Source organism: Candoia aspera, chromosome 1 (genome assembly GCF_035149785.1).
Source record: "Candoia aspera isolate rCanAsp1 chromosome 1, rCanAsp1.hap2, whole genome shotgun sequence".
NCBI classification, from domain to species: domain Eukaryota; kingdom Metazoa; phylum Chordata; class Lepidosauria; order Squamata; family Boidae; genus Candoia; species Candoia aspera.
Window position 1 is genome coordinate 136,355,550 of NC_086153.1, and position 22,037 is coordinate 136,377,586.

General features: G+C 40.4%; 1 protein-coding gene across 3 annotated transcripts in view; it reads left to right on the forward strand.

Moving 5' to 3' along the window:
• The window catches only part of TRAPPC12 (trafficking protein particle complex subunit 12), an 83,723-nt gene that overhangs the window by 55,092 nt on the left and 6,594 nt on the right, over positions 1-22,037 (forward strand). For 2 of the 3 annotated variants that reach the window (XM_063314023.1, XM_063314032.1), the window contains 2 exons: positions 9,595-9,668; positions 16,506-16,604. In XM_063314023.1, the coding sequence (XP_063170093.1) occupies positions 9,595-9,668; positions 16,506-16,604 (173 nt within the window). The remainder of the gene's footprint in view (positions 1-9,594; positions 9,669-16,505; positions 16,605-22,037) is intronic. The other variant, XM_063314041.1, reaches the window with a different exon arrangement.

Sequence of the window (22,037 nt, forward strand, 5' to 3'; positions counted from 1 at the left end):
AGATGTCACTTCCTTTATACAAGTTGGAATAATATTGATAAAATGCTTTTTGTATAGTGGCGCTATCCGTTAGTACAGTATCTCCCTCTTGTAATTTCAATATCATTTTCTTTTCTTTTGTAATTTATATGCGAGCCACTTCCCTGGTTTGTTTGCAAACTCAAAAAAATTTTTGCTTTACATAATTCATTTTTATTTCCATTTCTCTTACTGTTAACATAGATAACTGCCATTGTAAAAGCTTAATTTGTTGAGAAATGCTTATCTTCTCTGGAAATTTCTTTAATTCTTCTTTTCTCTTTTGTGTTTTCTCTTGACTCTTCTTTTTGAGTTCACTATTATGTTGTATAAAATAACCTCTAATAAAAGATTTACTTGCATCTGAAACCATTATTAAATCAGTATCTCTACCTAAATTATTTTAAAATAATTCTTTTAATTTCTTTTTATAATCCTCCACTATTGCTTCTTTCTGTAGCAACATTTTGTTTAGTCTCCATCTAAAAGAACTAGATTTTCTTTTATAAATCAAACTCACAGGATTATGATCTGAAAAAGTCCTTGGTAATAGCTCTACTTTAGAAACCTTTGTAGCCAAATTTTTTGAAATCCAAATCATATCTATTCTTGAAAAGGATCTCTGTCTTTCAGAAAAGTAGGTGTACTTTTTTGAATTGCCATTTTTCGGTCTCCATATATCTACCAGCCCTAAATTGTCCATCAAATCAAAGAAAACTTTGGTAATTTGCCTTGAGTGATTTTAATATTTTTCTCAGACGTTCTATCCAGTTGTGGGGAAATCATTTCACTCCCCCATCAAACACCAATTTTGATAAGAGAAATCTATTAGTCTCTCCAGAAGTCCTTTATAGAATGGTACTTTATCTTCATTTGAGGCATAAATTTCTAGTATCAAAGTCATAGTCCCATGCAAATTAACTTCCACCCCAACAAATCTACCACGCTCATCAATCAATATAAGTTCTGATTTTGGATGGGGATTGATGTACAAAACAACTCCATTTCTTTCTTTTTGTTCCTGGTGACATAAATTCTTCACCCAAATTTTTATAAATCACTTACGTCCTTTTTTCTAATTATCTTGTTTTAATTTTTTCAAATATTGAAATTTTTTTTTTCTCTCTTCTGAGAAACATTTTCTCCATTTACAGTATATTCCACATAAAGCATTTGTAATCCGTAGTCAAGCCAAAAATTTAGAAAAGTCAATACCTGTAGCACCTACTTCAGTATCATCTTTTTCAGTTTCCTGTTGCACCTGTTGAAGTTTTTGTGTAGTCTCATTTGACACCTCCATTTGAATCTCCTCCAGTTCATTGTTAAATTTTTCTAGAAATTCCCTTGCTGGACAAAATTCAGTTGAAACCTATGCTGTTTGAAAGTAAAAATCACACCTTCCAATTTGTCCCATCAAGATGGAATCCTTTTCTGTTTTAATCTATCAGTCAAAAAAGAATACTCTTTTCTCTTACGCAAAATTCTCATAGGAATTTCTTTAAGAACAATTATATCTGTACTATCAATCTTCAGCCTTGTATTAAAGTGCTGCTGCAAAATATAATATCTTGTCTTCTTCCTGACAAAGTGCTCCAGTACATCCCTTGGAATATTTCTTATTCTCACAAATCTTGTGTTTTTTCTATTTACTTTTATCAGTTTCTGCCTCTCTATCCTCCTCATCCCAGTCCAAAAAAATTGCTAAAGCTTTAATAATCTTTTCTCTAATATCTTCACTAGGATCCTCTGGGATGGCTCTAAATCTCAAACAAAATTCCTTCTCTCTTAATTCCAATAGAGCCAAATTATCTAGTTCTTTCCACCTTTAAGAAGTCTATAACTTCTGTCTTACTCTCCAGAATTTCCATTTTGTCATTAATTTGTTTTACATCTCCAGACACTTGTTTTACAGAGCTTTCCACCTTCTTGATTTCTTCTTTCATCTCTTTCATCTTTACAAGTCTTTGATCCATTCTTTTTTCAAAAGCTGTCAATTTAGTATCAAGTGACTCAGCTAAGTTATCGCCCAATTCCTCAAACATTTTCTGAAGTAAATCTGGGATAATTCCTCTCTCTGCAGGTTGCTCTAGCAACCCTCTCCTCCCCTCTGCTGTTTTGGCCACTTCTCTGGTGGTTGCCATTGCAGTATTGTAATCCAAAAGTGAAAGTGTCTCAATTGCAAGGAAAAGAGTGAAAGGCAAGTTTTCCTCCCTTTTCTTTTCTTCCGGTGAGGACTTATGGCGGACTAGATGTCCCTGTAGGAATGGGGACAGCATTGCAGCAGAGATCGGTGGCCAGACGGTGAATTCGGTCTTTCTGCACAAAGGAGATCACCCACTTGCACTCCGGACAGCTGCTCCTCAAAAACTTCAGTTTTTGAGGCCAGCTTGTGAATTGAGTGGCTGGGAGTTGAGGGGCATCTGTATTTTTTTCTGTGTAATGTAGTGAAAGGTTTTGTGTGTGCTTTTCTGCTCTCTCCTCATGTTGTTCTTCTGTGCTTTTGTGTATGTTTCACCTTGTCACCACACTAGGTCATGTGATCAGGAGTTGTTGTTTATTCGTTTAGTCGCTTCCGACTCTTCGTGACTTCATGGACCAGCCCACGCCAGAGCTTCCTGTCGGTCGTCAACACCCCCAGCTCCCCCAGGGACGAGTCCGTCACCTCTAGAATATCATCCATCCATCTTGCCCTTGGTCGGCCCCTCTTCCTTTTGCCTTCCACTCTCCCTAGCATCAGCATCTTCTCCAGGGTGTCCTGTCTTCTCATTATGTGGCCAAAGTATTTCAGTTTTGCCTTTAATATCATTCCCTCAAGTGAGCAGTCTGGCTTTATTTCCTGGAGGATGGACTGGTTGGATCTTCTTGCAGTCCAAGGCACTCTCAGAATTTTCCTCCAACACCACAGTTCAAAAGCATCGATCTTCCTTCGCTCAGCCTTCCTTATGGTCCAGCTCTCGCAGCCATATGTTACTACAGGGAACACCATTGCTTTAACTATGCGGGCCTTTGTTGTCAGTGTGATGTCTCTGCTCTTAACTATTTTATCGAGATTTGTCATTGCTCTTCTTCCAAGGATTAAGCGTCTTCTGATTTCCTGACTGCAGTCAGCATCTGCAGTAATCTTTGCACCTAGGAATACAAAGTCTTTCACTGCTTCTACATTTTCTCCCTCTATTTGCCAGTTATCAATCAAGCTGGTTGCCATAATCTTGGTTTTTTTGAGGTTTAGCTGCAAGCCAGCTTTTGCACTTTCTTCTTTCACCTTCATCATAAGGCTCCTCAGTTCCTCTTCGCTTTCAGCCATCAAAGTGGTATCATCTGCATATCTGAGATTGTTAATGTTTCTTCCAGAGATTTTAACTCCAGCCTTGGATTCCTCAAGGCCAGCTTGTCGCATGATGTGTTCTGCATACAAGTTGAATAGGTAGGGTGAGAGTATACAGCCCTGCCGTACTCCTTTCCCAATCTTAAACCAGTCTGTTGTTCCGTGGTCTGTTCTTACTGTTGCTACTTGGTCGTTATACAGATTCTTCAGGAGGCAGACAAGATGACTTGGTATCCCCATACCACTAAGAACTTGCCACAATTTGTTATGGTCCACACAGTCAAAGGCTTTAGAATAGTCAATAAAACAGAAATAGATGTTTTTCTGAAACTCCCTGGCTTTTTCCATTATCCAGCGGATATTGGCAATTTGGTCTCTAGTTCCTCTGCCTTTTCTAAACCCAGCTTGTACATCTGGCAATTCTCGCTCCATGAACTGCTGAAGTCTACCTTGCAGGATCTTGAGCATTACCTTACTGGCATGTGAAATGAGTGCCACTGTTCGATAGTTTGAGCATTCTTTAGTGTTTCCCTTTTTTGGTATGGGGATATAAGTTGATTTTTTCCAGTCTGATGGCCATTCTTGTGTTTTCCAAATTTGCTGGCATATAGCATGCATTACCTTGACAGCATCATCTTGCAAGATTTTGAACAGTTCAGCTGGGATGCCGTCGTCTCCTGTTGCCTTGTTATTAGCAATGCTTCTTAAGGCCCACTCAACCTCACTCTTCAGGATGTCTGGCTCTAGCTCACCGACCACACCGTCAAAGCTATCCCCGATATTGTTATCCTTCCTATACAGGTTTTCTGTATATTCTTGCCACCTTTTCTTGATCTCTTCTTCTTCTGTTAGGTCCTTGCCATCTTTGTTTTTGATCATACCCATTTTGGCCTGGAATTTACCTCCAATGTTTCTAATTTTCTGGAAGAGGTCTCTTGTCCTTCCTATTCTATTGTCTTCTTCCACTTCCGTGCATTGCTTGTTTAAAAATAATTCCTTATCTCTTCTGGCTAACCTCTGGAATTTTGCATTTAATTGGGCATATCTCCCCCTATCACTGTTGCCTTTTGCTTTCCTTCTTTCTTGGGCTACTTCTAGTGTCTCAGCAGACAGCCATTTTGCCTGCTTGGTTTTCTCTTTCTTTGGGATGTATTTTGTTGCCGCCTCCTGAACAATGCTGCCAACTTCTGTCCAGAGTTCTTCCAGGACCCTATCTACTAAATCCAGTCCCTTAAATCTATTCTTCACCTCCACTGCATATTCCTTAGGAATATTAGTGAGCTCATATCTAGCTGATCTGTGGGTCTTCCCTAATCTCTTTAGTCTGATCCTAAATTGTGCAAGAAGAAGTTCGTGATCTGAACTACAGTCAGCTCCAGGCCTTGTTTTTACCGACTGTACAGATGTCCGCCACCTTTGGCTGCAAAGGATGTAATCAATCTGATTTCGGTGTTGTCCATCTGGTGAAGTCCATGTATAAAGCCGTCTCTTAGGTTGTTGGAAGAGAGTGTTTGTTATGCAGAGTGAATTGTCTTGGCAAAATTCTATCAGCCTGTGTCCTGCTTCGTTTTGTTCTCCCAGGCCATACTTACCTGTAATTCGAGGTGTCATTTGACTGCCCACCTTAGCATTCCAGTCTCCTGTGATGAAAATAACATCTCTTTTAGGCGTGTTGTCCAGTAGGTGCTGCAGATCCTCATAGAACTGCTCTACTTCAGCTTCTTCAGCATTTGTGGTTGGGGCATATATTTGGATCACTGTGATGTTAGATGGCTTGCCCTGAATTCGAATTGAGATCATTCTGTCGTTTTTTGGGTTGTATCCAAGCACTGCTTTAGCCACTTTACTATTAATTATGAAGGCTACTCCATTTCTTCTGTGGTCCTCTTGTCCGCAGTAGTAGATCTGGTGGTCATTTGATGTGAAGTGGCCCATTCCAGTCCATTTCAGTTCACTGACGCCCAGAATGTCTATCTTTAATCTTGACATCTCACCAAGAACCACATCCAATTTGCCCTGGCTCATAGATCTTACATTCCAGGTTCCGATGGTGTGTTGATCCTTAGAACATCGGATTCGCCGTTCACCACCAGCACCGTCGGCCGCTAGCCGTCCTTTCGGCTTTGAACTAGCTGCGTCATCACGTCTGGGGCTAGTTGAGCTCATCCTCTGTTCCTCCCCAGTAGCATTTTGACCATCTTCCGACCTGGGGGTCTCATCTTCCGATGGTATACCGACATATCTCTGGTTGTACTGATCCATTTAGTTTTCACGGCAAGAATACTGAGGTGGGTTGCCATTACCTTCCCCAGGGATCGCATTTAGTCTGACCTCTCTGTCATGACCTTCCCGTCTTGGGTGGCCCTTCACGGTTTAGCTCATGGCATCATTGAGGTGCTCAAGCTCCAGCACCACGACAAGGTAACGATCCTTTGCTGAAGGTGATCAGGAGGGAGGGGACTAAAAATAGAGCAGGCAGTAATTTTTCAAACTGCTGCCTTTCCCTTTCCCTTACAGATTATTGAGGGGAAATTTTCTGGATTTTTTTTTCTCTGCAACCCCCAGCTGGATCTGGCCCATTTTAGAACTTGTTCCTCCTTTTGCCATTTTGGAACTAGTTCGTTCTCCTCCTCCTGCACCAAATTGGGTCCAATTCTGTTCTGTTTTCAGAGGCATAGTCTGCCAAGTGCCAAGCCCCCTTACATACTCTTTTCCAACATTCCATTTGGTTGGAAGATTCAAATTCAAATTTATTGAATTACCATCAATGACCACCAAAGTAAAAATTTAAAAAAACCCTTCAGAAGCAATGACCAAATACAGTAGGTCAGTATAATGTTCATATAAAACCTAAAAATTAAGACTTCAAAACCAGAAAAAGGAGAAAAATTGAATAACAGACAGTAAAGCGGCATAAAACATAAGGTAAAAAAGAAATGCAATGAATGAAAAGAGAAAAAAAGGACTTCATGATGTAATCACTCCAAGATTAGGACATCTTATACCTTCTTATGAAAATCGCTGCAGATAGAAACTGATTGGAAAGAATAAAAAGTACCACTTAACCAGCAACCTGGAATTGCTTTGGGATTAGCAGGAATTGAAAATATGCTTATTTTATTTTAGCACCAAAGTGCAATAGCACTAATAGGAAAAAACAATTGTAAAGGTGATGAACACACTGATGATGGGGCTGTGATGACCAGATATTTTGAAAGCTGCTTCAGACAGGGTGACCTTTGCTGACTGAAAGCTACAATCCTATAAAAGCTTGCTAGGGAAATTGGTCTCATCATCTCAAATGCGGTTTATAGCACCATCTACCATGGCATGTCTACTCCAGAGGAAGTCTCAGTGAACCCTGCGGGATTTACTCCTGGGTAAATATGTACATGATTGCAGTCTTCTTTATGAGAAAATATATCTTGCCACAATATACAATTATCTTGAGAGTGTTATGTAGAGAAGACCTCTATAATAAGAGTTATATGGAATGACAGTTTTATTTCCACTTCCCATGGTTTACAAAATAGCAATGCTGCAGCAGTGCTAAAAGGCCCTAAAGTAGAAATTACCTTCTTTTGCTTGACTCACAGAATATATGAGACAATTATTAGGAGAGTGATTCTGACTATAGCCATATGCACCAAATAATTGCAGCTAGCTGCTATGCATCTGGAATTGGGGATGGGGGTAAGACTGCAAGATAAAGAAGTTGAGGCAAAAGCAGCAACCAGCTAGATAAAGCTTGCTGGCTTGGGAGATGTGTTTTTTTAAAGATAGTGAGCTATATACATTCTAAAATTCCCACAACGCTACCTAGTCTTCTTGGCAGAAAGGAGATAATTAAACCTGGAGTCTCTTCTCATTGTATTCCCCCATCTACCACTTCACTATCTCTGCCCAAACTTGCTCCAAGTAATTTCTGACTGCTCCCTGAGCCTCAGAGCCTTAGACCAGCCTTTCCCTCTGTGGGTATTGGACTATATTCCTGTAACATCCCATTGACTGGAGTTACAGATGATGTAGCTCAAGACACCTAGAAGTCAGCACTTGAAAGAAAGCTGGTCGATGGCCTTTGTCCTCTGTTTGAGACACTCATGTTTCTCTTCTCTGTTCATGGTCTCCTTCACCACAGCTGCTTTGCTAAGTTGAGAAGAGCTTGGCATGGCCAGGGAAGAGAGGCAGCCAGCGGAAGCTGGGGAGGGAGAGAGCTTCAAGCATCTGTGAGTGGCTGTTATGCACTTGGAGTGCAGCAGCATTACAGCTGCCTGTCTGCCTAATGTTGCCCAGAGGACACTTGTAGGGACTGATGGCATCTTTTCCTGAGAAGGGCAATCAGATCTGCTCCCTGCAAGGGGCTCTGCTGCACTTCTGAGCTGCAGGGAACTTTCTGTTCCTTCACTGAAGGAAGTCTTTATGTTTTTGTCTTGCGAACTGTGACTGAAAACAGGCTCACTTCTTTATGGGATTAGACCTGCAGCATAATGTCCCTTTTGCTGGTCTGAGTAGGTGTCGCAGAAACCAGCTTGTGGCCTTGCCTCTCCTCAATAAAAGAGAAGTGCATCTTGTTCTCTGTTCAGTGGGAGGAAAGAGATTTAGCATTGCACCATTTTCTTGGCAGCTTCCCTTCCCTCCTTCCTTCCTTCATTCTAGATACTCCCATACCCACAGTTCCCTGAAATACAAAAAAGAGGGTTGGACAAATACACAAAAATCTGGCCTAAATTAAGAACTGCAGATAGTATCTATTCTTATATTAGATGGCAGTTTCTTCAATTAGAAATGAACAATATATTCTTGGTTGCTTTTATCATTTTTATTGTACTTTTTACTAATTTGAGAGGGCACAGAGCTCCTCAAATTACTATCACACGTCTTAAAGGTTTGCTCTGCTAAAAACATATTTTCTACTTCCTTCCCTTATGCAACTCCCACCAATGTTAATCTTGGTGACTTCTGTAGAGGCATGGGCTGAGTTTAGCATTCACATTGGTTTGCAGTTTTTAATTTTTAGTGTTATTGGACAAAAGAAAATGTTTTGTTTTGTTTTAACTTTTACTTATCAGTACTACATTTCTGCTGGTCTTGGACACGACATATAAAAAGGTTTGTAAAGCAAGTAAAAAAATACTTTACATCAGGCAGAAAAAGTGATGCTTGTTTCACTGCTGTCTAACTATTCCTTTCCACGGCTCTTTTTGCAATCCTATGCCACGGTAACAGACAAGATCAGGTTTGGGGATGTCATTACCAGTTTTGAAAGCAGCCAGATGTACTACCTGATTCTATGTATTGATTTTAAAAAGCAAATTTCACTGAAATCATTGGGATTTCATAAGTGCACCCAGAATTGGAGCCCTGGACATATTTAAATCCATTTTATTGTAGTGTTCATTTTGTAACATAATAAACACCTTTTCTTGGCAGTGCAAACCTCCGATCCCTTTAAGCTGTGCAAGATCCTCATGAGCCATGTGTTCTCCCACATGAGGAGCCTGCCTCAAAATCGAGGAAGTGAGAAATTGGCTGGTGCTGCATGCAGCAGCCTTTAAACCCCATGAGCTTGAGTAGCGTAGGAGGAGCAGAGAAGCTTGGCAGATTTTTCCAGTCTCCTAAGCCCAGCACATAAGTGCAAGACCCCAGACCAAGATAGCCCTGAAACCTTCATGCTCCTTGCCAAAATGAGGTAGTTTTTATCTATATTTTTATTTATATGTGTGTGTGTGTGTGTATATATATATATATATACACATTTTTATATACATTTTTATATATACATGTATACACACACACACACATTTATATATGTGTGTGTCAGTAAGAGAAGCAGAATGGTGTAAATTTAATCACTTAAATCAAATGATTGCTCACCAATCGCCCTAATTAATGACTTAGTGCGTGCCTTCTCTCTCTCTCTCTTTGTCTTCCTCCCAGCCTTTTGTTCCCTTAAATGATTGCTTCCTTATAGAATTGCCAGAGCTCCAAGCAGAGAGGTTGTTTCCCAGCTTTGTATTATGCTTCATTTATTCAGGCAGTCTGTTCCTTTCCCCAATCAAGCCTCTCTCTATTGAGTGGGTGCAGGTTTTTCAGAGCAACATGGCAGAATGTTAGAAACACTGTGCTCAAAATGTGGTGATGTTAACGAGGGGAAATCGTTTCAGTTGGAATGCATATGACCGATAATTGATGGCTAGGGAAAGAGCTTCTAATTTATTTGTGCACATTCACAAGCTGCTCTCTTTTTACAGCCTCTGTTCAGCTGTGGAGGTCACGTCTGGGCCGGGTGATGTACTCCACGGCAAACTGTCTGCTAATGATGAAGGTAGGTGGGTGCACTTGCTGCAGATTTACCATATATACTCGAGTAGAATGTCAAGAGAGGCTGGAGAGGAGTTAGAGTGCCGTTTGCGGCCACGTGGGGCATGGCTGGACACTCCTGCCGAAATCATTTCAGAGGTGAGATAACGGCAACACCAAGGGGCATTTTCAGGAGTGGATTTCCGGGCTGCCACAGCTAGCACCGGTTTCGTTTTGCTCTTGCGTGTTTGTCAGAAAGAGTCCGAAGCCGACTTAGAACTCTCAGCATAAGAATACATTTCAAACCAGGTGATCACAAGAAAACATTGATCCAAACAGTAACAGGATCAACACATCCTTTATATCCAGATAACATCCTAAAGCTGGTGTCACCCATTATTCAAATTGTGCTCTAATACTGTTTCCACTGCGCACATTCATGCTGTTGCTGATTTCAGACTCAGGTGTGGTGAAGCCCTAATATATTTTAAGGGGAGGGGCATATCGTGCAGCTCCTCTGTTTCTTTCTATTGCAGTTTGAAAGGAAACTGCAGCAGCACCTTTTCTGTTTTATGAATTCTCCAAGGCATAGAAATGTTTGGCTGCTAATAATATAGCAAGAGTGACAGATAATATTCTTGAGAACCGTTTCACCAATCAGTTTCACCCCAAGTCTCAGAACTGTTTTTGGTTTTTTGGTTTTTACTTCTCTCCTGAGTTAGTAATATCATTGATCTCCATTTTCACATCCCAAGCTAAACCAGGTCATTCCGCAGTCTATAGGCCTCTATGAGGTTGAGAAAATTTCACCTGAAATCTCTGTAAATGTTTGTAGTTTTTCTTTCAGGACTAAAATTGGTCTCCAAGTGAATTAATATCCCTCGATTTAATTTGTTCAGATGCCTGCTAAGGTCAGTGTCTTAATTTAATAAAAGGCTAAGGACTAGTTCAAAAATTCATAACTGCAGAATCTTCCTGGGGGAGTAGCTGAAGAAAAAGGCTGCATCCGACCAGTGCTACCATTTAGAATCTCCTACTTTTCCGCTTCCTTTTCCGTGGCTAGTGTCACTTTGGAAGAATAAACATGATTTGTTGTGAATTTCCTCCAAGATATAGATGAATGAACATGCTGTCAGCCTTTACTTCCTTTTCTCAGCTGCATTTTGATTCTTGCCTGGAGGGGCTTGAAGCTTTAGAATCAGTCTAGAGAAGGCTTTTACCTCCCATCTGTCAACTTATGCAGATTTCTTTCAAAAAACAGTGGGAAGATTATATTCTAGGACTGTGCAACACTTCAGATTTGAGTCCAAAAAGCTGCTTGGAAGCACAGACGTCCCTTTCTACATCTCTTTCAAGCATCTGGATTTTTGTCTGGCTACACAATCCTGGGAAAAGACGCAGCTGCTTTAAAGAGTTGCAGAGCCGACTACACGCACATTCTGAAGCACTTTTTGGGAATTGAATCTAAAACACCATACAGCTCTATTACTTGTTTATAACTGGTTTATGCTGCCAGTAGACTCCAATATTAGCAGCAGTCAAGAGAAGTATAAAAATATTGTAATTTGGCTAATAATACTTGTAAATCATACTGTTTTGGGTACTTGGTACATACATTAAATTGGCAACTTATAAGATAGCTCATTAAACAGGTGAAATATAGTCACTTAGAAAGAGCGCTATGCAGTAGCCCTTTGTGGTCTTTGGGCTTTGTTGTGAACTGTTTTGCATGTAGAGAAGCAGTATAACAAAGTGATGGCAGCTATAATTTGGAGTCAACACAGAGTAACAAATCATTTGTGAAGAGGAATTCTGTATATATTTCTAGCGGTACTCAAGCAGACCATTGCAAATTGCAAAAAAAAAAAAGGTTCGCCCTGCATCTTTGGAATAAATGGAAGTGCATTGACAGCCACTTTCCACAAACAGTTTGCTGCATGGAATTGTTTCCTTGCAGCTGCATTTCAAACCAACAATTAGTTAGGTGAAAGACAACTATTTTTCAGTAGCCATTTGTATGGCTACTGTATGGCTAGTAGCATTATGTTTCTATTTTAATGCAAATATTTTTAATGTATTTAGGCCCTTTAGACACCCTTTCCCAGCTCACAAAACCTTCCTTTAACTTGAGAAGAGTAAATGTGATGGACTGAGGGGAGGGGTTGGGCAAATGCTTTGGTAGGTGTTCCAGCATTATCTGTGGTTTCCATAAAGGTATTTTATGTATTGTAGGTTAAGTGCATTCTCTGCAAATGTATCTTCATCACGGTAGGAAGCATTAGCACAGTGGAAATATGATTTGTAGCTGTTAAACTGGTGTCGTATGAAATGGGACCTGCTGCTATTAGTAGTGCTGATGCTGAGCACCTACTGGGATAGGCTACCATGTACCTGAATCAAATTTCACATGAGTAGATACGCTTCTCTTTGCTGTCTTCCCATCAGTTCTGCTGCAACTGCAACCCTCTAAGTCAAATTCAGACCAGATCAGGTTTGAGGGTGAGGGGTGGAAATAGCCTCCATTCCTTATTCTTATGGAACCCATTCAGTTGGTAGGAGAAATTAGTAATTTGTAGCTGCCTAATAACGTGATGGAGTTTGCAAAGCTGTATACAATCATAAAAAGTGCACTTCTATGAAAATATTTTCTGCATGAATCATATGCCCTATATAGTGGAGGCAAATATTTTCCTGCATTTTTTTATTTTTAAAATAGCTTGATAATAAAGTTAATTAACATTAAAAGTGTCTAGAATTCCTATAAAACAATGTTTTCATACCAATAAGACTTAAAATCACACAAGTACAAATAATTAGGAGTATGTATTTACAAGAAATTTGGTGCAGCTTTTATATTTTATATTTCTTCAAAATAAGTCACTTAGTTATCAGCTTTAATTTAATGTGCCATGAATAAATTAGATTTCTTCTGGAATTGCTGTAAAATGCAGGACACTGCCATGTAGTGACAGCCCTCCCTTCCCAAAAGACAGTAGCATACATTGCATTCTTATGACTTTGAAATCAATTTCTTTCTAATGAAGAGCACAAGTAGATTGCTAAGAATAAGGAATAAGATGAATGAAAGAAGCATTTCTTATTAATTGGGCATTGATAGGTGCTTTCTTCTAAAAATTCACAGAGGCAGTGTTGGAAGGCAACATTTAGGCCATTGATCCCACCCCCTCTGTGGGCCACTGGTTCTGCTGTCAAACTGCTCTTATTGTTAGGGCACTTTTTCTTTCAGCCCGTCAGAATCTGCCTTCCAGGAATGTAAATGCATCATTCTGTATCGTAAACTCTAGAACAAAATAAAACAGGACTTGGTCTTTTGTATGACATCCTTTCAGGTATTTGAAGGATACTATCATATCCCTCTCAAAGCCTTTTCTCAAAGCAAAACATACCCAGCTGCTTCTACCTCTCTCAGCTTTCGTCTCCTGTCATCTTTGTTAGCCCTTCTCAAAACGTATTCCATTTTCTTTGACTCCTCCATCAGGTGTGGTGCCCAGAACTGGACATAGTATTTGAGGTAGAGTCTGATCAAAGCAGAAGAAAGTAGAACAATTCCTTCAAATGATTTGGAAATTATATCTTAGTTGATACAGCCTAAAATTGTATATGCCTGTTTTGCAACCATATCACACAATTCTGGTTCATATTCATCCTGCAGTCAATTATTGTTCCAAAATATTTTTCACGGGTACCATTATCAAGCCAAGTATCCCCCCATTCTGTGCCCATAAGTTTGATTTTTCTGTCTTAAACGAATAACTACAGATTTGTCTGCTAAACTTCATTCTGTTACTTTCAGCCCATTCCTCAAACCTATCAAGATTGTTTTTAATTTTATTTCTCTACTCTAGTGTATTAGCTATCCCACCCAATTTTCTGTCATCTGAAATTTAATAATAATTTCTCCCAATTCTTCATCCAAGTCATTAATAAACATACTGAAGTGTAGAGGACTCAGGACTGAGATTTGTGCTACCCCACTCAATACTCTGGCCAGTCTCTGGTGATAAAAACCATTGATGGAGACACTATGAGTGTGATTTTCAAGCTAGCTATGTGTTCAGTTAATTGACATGCTATCCAGCCCACATTTAACTAGTTGCCCAACAGTATGTGGTACTTGGCCAAATGTTTTGCTTGAATCAAGGTATGTTTCCAGCATTCCCACAATCTATTAAAGAGAAACCTGATAAACTGATTAGTTATGAACTCTAATACAGGTAGTCCTCATTTAGCAACTGCCTTGGATAATGACCATTCACAAATACCACTGTAAGAAATGGTAGTAGAAATTTTTTCCAACCAATGCATGCATTTAGGACAAGAAAAGCCTTCAGTGTGAAGTTGATTAAGGTCTGGTCAGTTTCAGGCAGCACCTGTGAGCTGGCTGAGGCTTCTAATCAACTAAGGTCACAGAGCTGAGATTGTTAGCATGAGGTTAGGACTGTGCTGTGGAGAAAGGCAGCTCAGGAAGAGACAGCTTGTTTAAGCAATCTCTCTGCCCTGTGAGGGTACAAAAAGGGGGGGGGGAATGGGTCAGGCACAGGACACTGAGAAAACTTTATCTGAACGAGACAGCAGCAACCAGCAATCTTTGCAGCATCTCACTCTCACAGGATTTGCTTAGTGACATTTCTCCAGAACCAACTGTAGTCACTAAACGAGGACTACTTGTACTAGAATAGGAGCATATAGCTGTTAAATAGACATAAAGAGCAAAGACTACAGCCTGGCTTCAGGAAATGGAGAGATATATAGAAATTAGATTATGCTTAGTTTGCATGAAAGGATTCATAACTTAAAGTTAGAAAAGCTATTAATTGGCTATCGTTACATTCATAAATAAACAAAATAATCCCACAAAACTGTACTCCATACCAGTTATAACAGTGGAGTAGAGTTGGAAAACAATTATTTGAACGAGTATTAAGCGTTTGAATGCTGGAAGATGAGATCTGCATAGCAAAAGATGCATCTTTTTACCCATGTATCCTTTTTGTTCTCCTTCCCTCTCTCTCTTGTATTTGTTATCAACCAATTAAACAGGAGACTTGGTCTCTCCAAGTAACTACTTTCTTTTAATTTAGAGTCACCTTTCTAATGTAAAGGAGACATAGAACATAAATCTGTGTAAGATTATGTTACAGTAAAATTGCTTGGCTATAGAATGGCTCTTGCCACTGCTATCTCGACAGGAGAAAGAGGCTGCGGGGGTGGGGGGCAATCAACAATTTTACTGCTGCCTCGACCTTAAGTCTGGGAATCAATACTGTATCTGGATTTTAACGAAAGCTTTGGTGTTGCCTTGGTCCTGTTTTTAAAATTGATATTTGTCTCTATTTTCAATTTTTACTTGTAATTTTCAGTAATTGATACAAATACTATTCGTATCGCCCCAAAATGTAGCCTCCCTGAATGCAATGCATCAGTGGAAAAGCTGGTGAGTCTGCTTGAAAGCAAAGTAGGTGTTAGGGCTTTGCATCTGGCAGAATCTTCGTTGGAGAAAAGCGGGGAGAGAAACAGATGGCAAGAGCCACATTACTGCATATGGAGTTTCTGTATCTGAAGAATGCATTTGAAGCCCCCCCACCCCCATGTCTGTTATGACCACAGCTAGCCAAAAATCCACACCTGAGCTTGGACCTTCAAGAGAAGCATTTAATACAATTTTGGGAATGACTTAAGTATGTAAGTGGAAGGGGCAGGGGAGGGAGGGATTTAGCCACAGAATCTCTGCCATGTATTCATAGACTTGTTACATCAAAGCCTGTGTGCAGAATTCTGCAAGTCCTTTCTATAATATTCAGAATCCCTCTGTATTTGGTCCCATGTGGGGTACTTAGTTTTTAATTTCTCATCAGTGTCTGTTTTGTTGTGATTTATTCTAACGCAGGCTGGGTTTTGGGAATTTGTCAGATTAGAAACACAATAAATATTTATTTTAAAAAAAATAGGAGCCCAATCATACTGCCTCCCCTTAGGTGTTCTTACTACTTGAAAATATTTCTGCAAAATTCCTGCACTAAGCTTATTTTAGTTCTTTTTTAACTGAATTTTTGAAAATCCACATTTAAATGGAGACCAAGATATATCCATCAGGAAGCTATACATGATATGAACAGATAAGCATTCCTAATGCATTTTTTTAAAGCCATTCTTCAGAAGGACTGAACAGTAATCAAAATAGGGAGGATGGTTGTTCCTGTTCATTCACTGAACCCCCATCCCAGCTCCGCTGAGCTCATTTAAAATTCCCTTCATCTAGCTCTAGCGACTGCTCCCTCATGAAGCAACACATAAGCTGTGGCCATTTTCCCAGCATGAATCATTTTCAGAGCATTGGAAATCTGGCTGGCAGAGCAGTTGGCACCACAGAAGAGGTTTGCTTCCCATGCAGAATGGTGATAAGGAAGTGTGTGTGTGTGTGTGTGTGTGTGTGTGTGTGTGTGTGAGAGAGAATGAGAGAGAGAGGAAGTAAGAGAGGGAGAGAACCAAAGGATGCTTATTGTGATCATGGCAGATGTAAAACTGTTGCTTACTGGAGTCTCCCTGAATTTGATTCGGCTTCGTGGCTGCTTTGTCCTATGTTCAGTGTGCATGCAGTAGAAGCGGTAAAACATCTCTCCCATGCGGTGCTGTCTCTTCTCCTAAGCCCACTCCCTCTGCGAGGTGCCAAGAAAATAGGAAATCTTGTCATCATATTTTTCAAACACGGTGTCCTCACTTCGAAGATTTTTACTTCCATCTGTTTTATCATGCATGTATGCAGCTTCACTCACTTCAAGGTATATAGAGTAAAGAATAAATGTTGACTCTGTCCCCCCTTTGTGCTTTCTTTACTCCTTAGGACTATGTGCTTGCTGTGGAGACATATCACACTGTCATGAAATACTACCCAGAGCAAGAACCTCAGCTGCTGAGTGGAATTGGAAGGATTTTCCTGCAGGTATGTACCTGATTCTGAATAATGCCAAGTGAGAGCCCTGCTTAGACCCACTAGCATTAATATTGGGGGACTTTTAAAATGCCCTAATTTTAGATAGCTTGATGTGCAAATTGTGCTGTTTCATGAAATGAAAATATTGAGAAAGTATTGCTGAGAGATTTAAAGCGGATGGTTACATCAGTACCAAATTAAATTTGGAAGGAAGCATGAGGTGAATGTTCTTACAGACCGAGATAACTTCCTAGGGTTGTCTGTCTGACTTCTCGCTATTCCAGACAGAGCGGAATACCTACAATTTAAATGTAATGAGCATTCTGTCAGTTATTATTGGAAGAAAACATAATAGCTTAAATAACAAAGTCTGTAAACTCACAATGGTGAGCATTGTTTTGTAGACCAGTGGTTCTCTTACTTCAGTGAGAGAGACTGTGTACTTGACATTTTCCAGTCTTGTTATAAACACACACACACACACACACACCCCAAATGATGTACAGGGGGTAATAAATACTCCACATTTTTCTGTAGAATACAGGAAAGTAGATTAACTTTTCATTCTCCAAATTGCAATGCTGAGTTCTGTGTAGTGGTCCTCAAGACAAAGATAAGGACCCTTTTGCCCTTTGAGCAACATGCAGCCCTAGCCACCATCATCTAATCAAGGCAAGGTGTGTAGGTCACATAGCTAGCCAAATTATTTTGGCATACAAGGAAGAAAATCCTTAACATTTCTCCCATCGCTGGTAGTAAAAGTACAATAACAAGTAAATACTAACCATATGTTGCCTGAGGTGCTGTCTCACTCTGCCTGCTTCCATTTCTGTTACATAGCAAGCATTTTTGATAGGAAAGATTATTTTTTGGTTTCCTGTGGCACTGGTGCTTTTGAAAAGATCAGTGCTACATTTGTCTTCAGCATGAAACCTGTGCCTCTCTTGTTTTCTTCCCATGTGATTTTACTACCAAAAGAAAAGTTCTGTTTTCAGCATAATAACAGATACAAGAAGTGATATTTAATTGCCCCTTGTTACTTCAGCCAAATTTAGCTTGCTGTTCACAGCTCACTGAACCAGTCAGGCATAAATAGAGTAACACTGAATCAGACTATAAGGATCCGAGAAGTCTTAGCAGAAATTTAGTCACTTTATAAAAGATGAGATGGGACAACTCATTTTCTTTCTTGGAGGCTCCAAAAGATATCTCTAAGATGGTTTTATAATTTTATAATATTTCAAAGTTTCTTCATTTTTATAATTAAAGTGAAGAATTTAATATTTGGTTATTAATAATATGTATTAGGCACCTTGTAATACATTCTGGGTGGTGGCTCACAATCAGAAATTAACTCATTCAAAATACAATAGTAATAAAAACGGTTAATTTGTAAAACCATTGTGAGGGATAGCTTTTGGCTGACCACTAAGAAATAAAAAAAGGCCTTGAAAAACAAAATGGAACTTCGCCTGGCATCAAAATAACACCAAGATAAGGGATAGGGTACCACCTTTGAAAAAGTCCCCCTTTGGAGGCACTTGAGAAAGAAGTTCAGAAGGAGATCTTGAGGCGTGAGAAGTTCCATGCAGCAGGAGGTAGTCCTTCAAGTATCCTGCCCCAAGCCATGAAAAGTGTAATCCAGCCTCTACAATTGGGTTAAATAGCAAGAACACCTGAGGAATCTGTAGCATTTGGATCAGGGCAATTGTGTGGTGTCAGCTGAAAGAGATGACTTTTTTTGAAGAAGCAGTCTAACTCAGTCTTCTTTTGATTAAAAGAATATTATCATTAGGTGATTCACATTGAAGATAGCCTGTCAGAGGCAGAATATTAAAACATTTGTCAAATCATTCTTTTAAAAACCACTTGTGCCCTCTTACATTACAGAAAAGACTTGTGATCCATCAAGAAAAATAACAGGTTCCCTTTAGGTGACTGTTCTAAAGAGAGGAGCTGGTTTCCCAACTCTGCTCTTTCTATTCTGAGAGCCATCAGAGGCTGGTTTGCTGAAAGGCAAGATGCCCAACCTTTGGTAGGATGCAAGGAGACTGCCTGATGTCTCCAAGGAGCAATCTGTCTGTCCAATTCATAGAACAGTGTTAACAAGCTCTAAAGGGAATCCTGTCTTCCTGCTGTTATCAGGGGCCTTGGAGGAAGAGAGATTATTGGACATTCTTGAATTAGTGTTTTACTGTCAGAGTGGGACCTTTTCCTTTCAGTGCAGTAGAACTGAAGGCAAAGCCCAAGAAACCTATTGGCTTGCTTACATAACCTTGAACAATAGCAGCTGAAAAGCCTGTTGCTTTTCAAAAGGGTCTGGAATCATGGTATCGAAGAAGCCGCCTCTCGTTTGTCAGTAGGCCATGTCTGTGTGTGTCGTATGGGAAGCACATCAAAAGCTGCCAAATTGTGTTTCCTGAATTGGAAGGAAGGGAGAGAGAAGCCAATCACTGACTGACTGACTGGTTGAATTTATATCTTATATCTTGTCTTTCTAGTCTGGTGTGTATTTTTAATTTTCTTACAACAAAAGCCAATGCTAAAAGTTAAAAATGTAAATCAAAACTAACAAGAAATCAAGTAAAGTTAAAAGTCCAGTTGAAAAACTGTCTTTAATTGTTTTTTTAATGCTGAGAGAATGGGGGCCAAAGTGCATGTCCCAAGGGAGCACATTCCATAGCCTGGGAACAATTAAAGGGAAGGCTGTCTCCTTCATGCCAGATAACAGGCCATACAGTGAGGGGACAGAGTCAAAAGAGCCTCTCTTGCAGACCTTAACTGTTAAATAAGTTCCTAAGAGTGATGGTCCTTCAGGTAGACCCTACACAGTTAGGCAACTGCTGCAGTGCAGATACCATATGATCTCTGTATCAGTTAGCCACCTACCTGCTGCATGTGTTGGATTTCAGTAATGCTTCTGGTTCTCAGGAAGGAGGGAGCACATTCCAAGGAGGAGAGCAAGATAAGAGAAAACACAGTCCAGAGATGGAATGTGGGAAGACTGTTTAAAATAGCCATACCCTAGAGCCTTCCCAGGTTATTTCCCCTTAGGTTAGGTAGAGTAGCTTTAGTTCGGCAAGATTCTGTCTATATGGTATGAGCAAATAAAGAACTGAAGTTCAGCTGGATTGATTCTGTGGCGTTCTTGGGCTGGGCCTGACATCACGTTGCATCACTTCCAGTCACTTTTCAAGGACAGTGTCATGAGTAAGGATGGCAAGCAGGGGGCTCCCATCCAGGCTGTAAAGCGCATGCGTAGTACTGAGGAATTAGGTAGCCATTCAAAGAGACACAGATCGGGCCCGGCTTAGCCTTTGGGGTTTGTATGTCTGGGTTTTTCCCACGCTTCTTCAGTTTGTTAGGATTTTCTGTTATGTAGCAGTAATAAAATACTAGAGACCTATTCCTTGTCTCAGCGTGGTTCCTGGCTGTTAGGACAGACAGATCCAAATAGAACAGGTTGTGGCAGTTGAGATAGAATGAAACCAAAGTATGAATAATTATGGACAAAAGCAACCCTATCTGTGAATACACGTGGCCTTGTGTGGCACAGAGTGGTAGGTGGCAGTATTGCAACCAAAATTCCCCACAACCTGAGTTCGATCCCAGCAGAAGCTGGATTCTCGGGTAGCTGGCTCAGGTCCACTCATCCTTCCATCCTTCCAAGGTCGGTAGAATGAGTACCCAGCTTGCTGGGGAAGGTGACAACTGGGGAAGGCAATGGCAAACCACCCCAATATAGTCTGCCAAGAAAACATCGCAAAAGTGGCGTCCCCCCAAAGGGTCAGACATGACTTGGTGCTTGCACAGGGGACCTTTCACCTTTTCATCTGTGAATACAGTAATGGCTGAGAATCAAGGAGCTCCCCCAGACTGTGCACCTTCATCTAAAACAGACTGAACTTCAAACTTCATCTCCAATTTCCTATTGACAAACAGAATTTCCTTATCTGGATTCAAGTTTATCTTTCCTCTTCCACATCTAACCCATTATTAGACTTGAGCAATATTCAAGCCTACCAACTGCTTCCTAGGAGCTGGACAGTAAATAATAGAGCTAGGTGTCATCTCTCTATTTCAAAACCTCCCCCAGCAGTCCCCTGTTGATGTTGAACAGCATAAGGGACAAGATGTTAAACAAATGTTAGATCTTCATCTCTCGCTAATCCTCTCTTGGTTTTGAGAAGAGTGGACTTAGAAACAATAGTATCAACTGCCTGGCCACTTCCATACTCCACAGATCATCTAAGGCATCAACATTATCACAATCTTCTGCTCATCAATCCTACCTGAATAGAATACCACATCCAGCACATGCCCTACTGCATCATGGGGCCCTGTATTAGTTAGGAAAGGTCCCAGGTTCTTACAGAAAACATAAAACCTGAATTGCTCCTTAGTGGACTACTTTAGTGTGAATGGTGAAATTCTCCAGAACAGAGAACAGGGTAAATCATGTCATACCTGACATGAGCCCAGCTATCTCAGGAATACAGACTAAAGCAGCAGGGTTAACATTACACCAACAGGTCCCGCCATTGTCCTGGCCACTCAGTGCAGTGGCATGCATGAAAAATCAAAAGAGTGTCAGTTGGAGCATATGACCAGCAAAAAGGAATTCCTATAAATCATGACACCCCTCTTCCCTCTCCTTGCTTGCTTGTATCACGGAGAAGCTTTACCAACAGAGCTGGAAAAGATTAGCTTCCTTATGTTCTGTAGCCAGATCTCTGTGATATATCCCACGTCAACACTTTTATCAAGGATTAGGTAAGTGATGGCTTACCAGCAACTGACTGTGCGCTGAAAAGCAGGACTGAGGACTGGAGAAGTCACCGTTGCTGTCACATTGACTTCCATGGTTAAAAAGCAACCCAAAAGGAAGGCATGGCCTTCTCTCTGAAACGTCAAGTTGCCCCATCTTACTATATCACTTTCTGCTGGCTGTTACTTCATTGCTTGCTTCTAGGCTGATTTCCATTCTTCCCTATTTTTCTGATGCATCTTTTAACATCAGGACATGTTAACCAACCAGCACCCTAGATTCTTCTTCCTAGCTGCCTTCTAATGGCATCCATATAAACATACAAAAATAAAAGTGGTAAGCCCTCTGCCTCAAAGCCTGCTTAGGGTGCTTCCAAAGGGGCAGTAGTCTCTCTGCCACAAGGAAGCATTCCTTTTAAGGCCCAGACTCAGGAAGCTGATGGAGTCCTGGGCAAGAAGGCCATAGCCAAGGACAAAGGCATGATCTTGGAGCTGTTTTCCATAGACAGCAAAAGAGGCATGCAGACAAGCAGGCAGCGCCCTTTCCCTCTTTCTCATCATCTACCAGGACTATTTGTGGAGTGCTAGTGGTTGTCTATGAAGTCCAGTCCAGTTAAGAAACTGAACTGGAGAATAGTAAACACATGACTGGGAAGTGTTTAAAAAGGAAGCAGG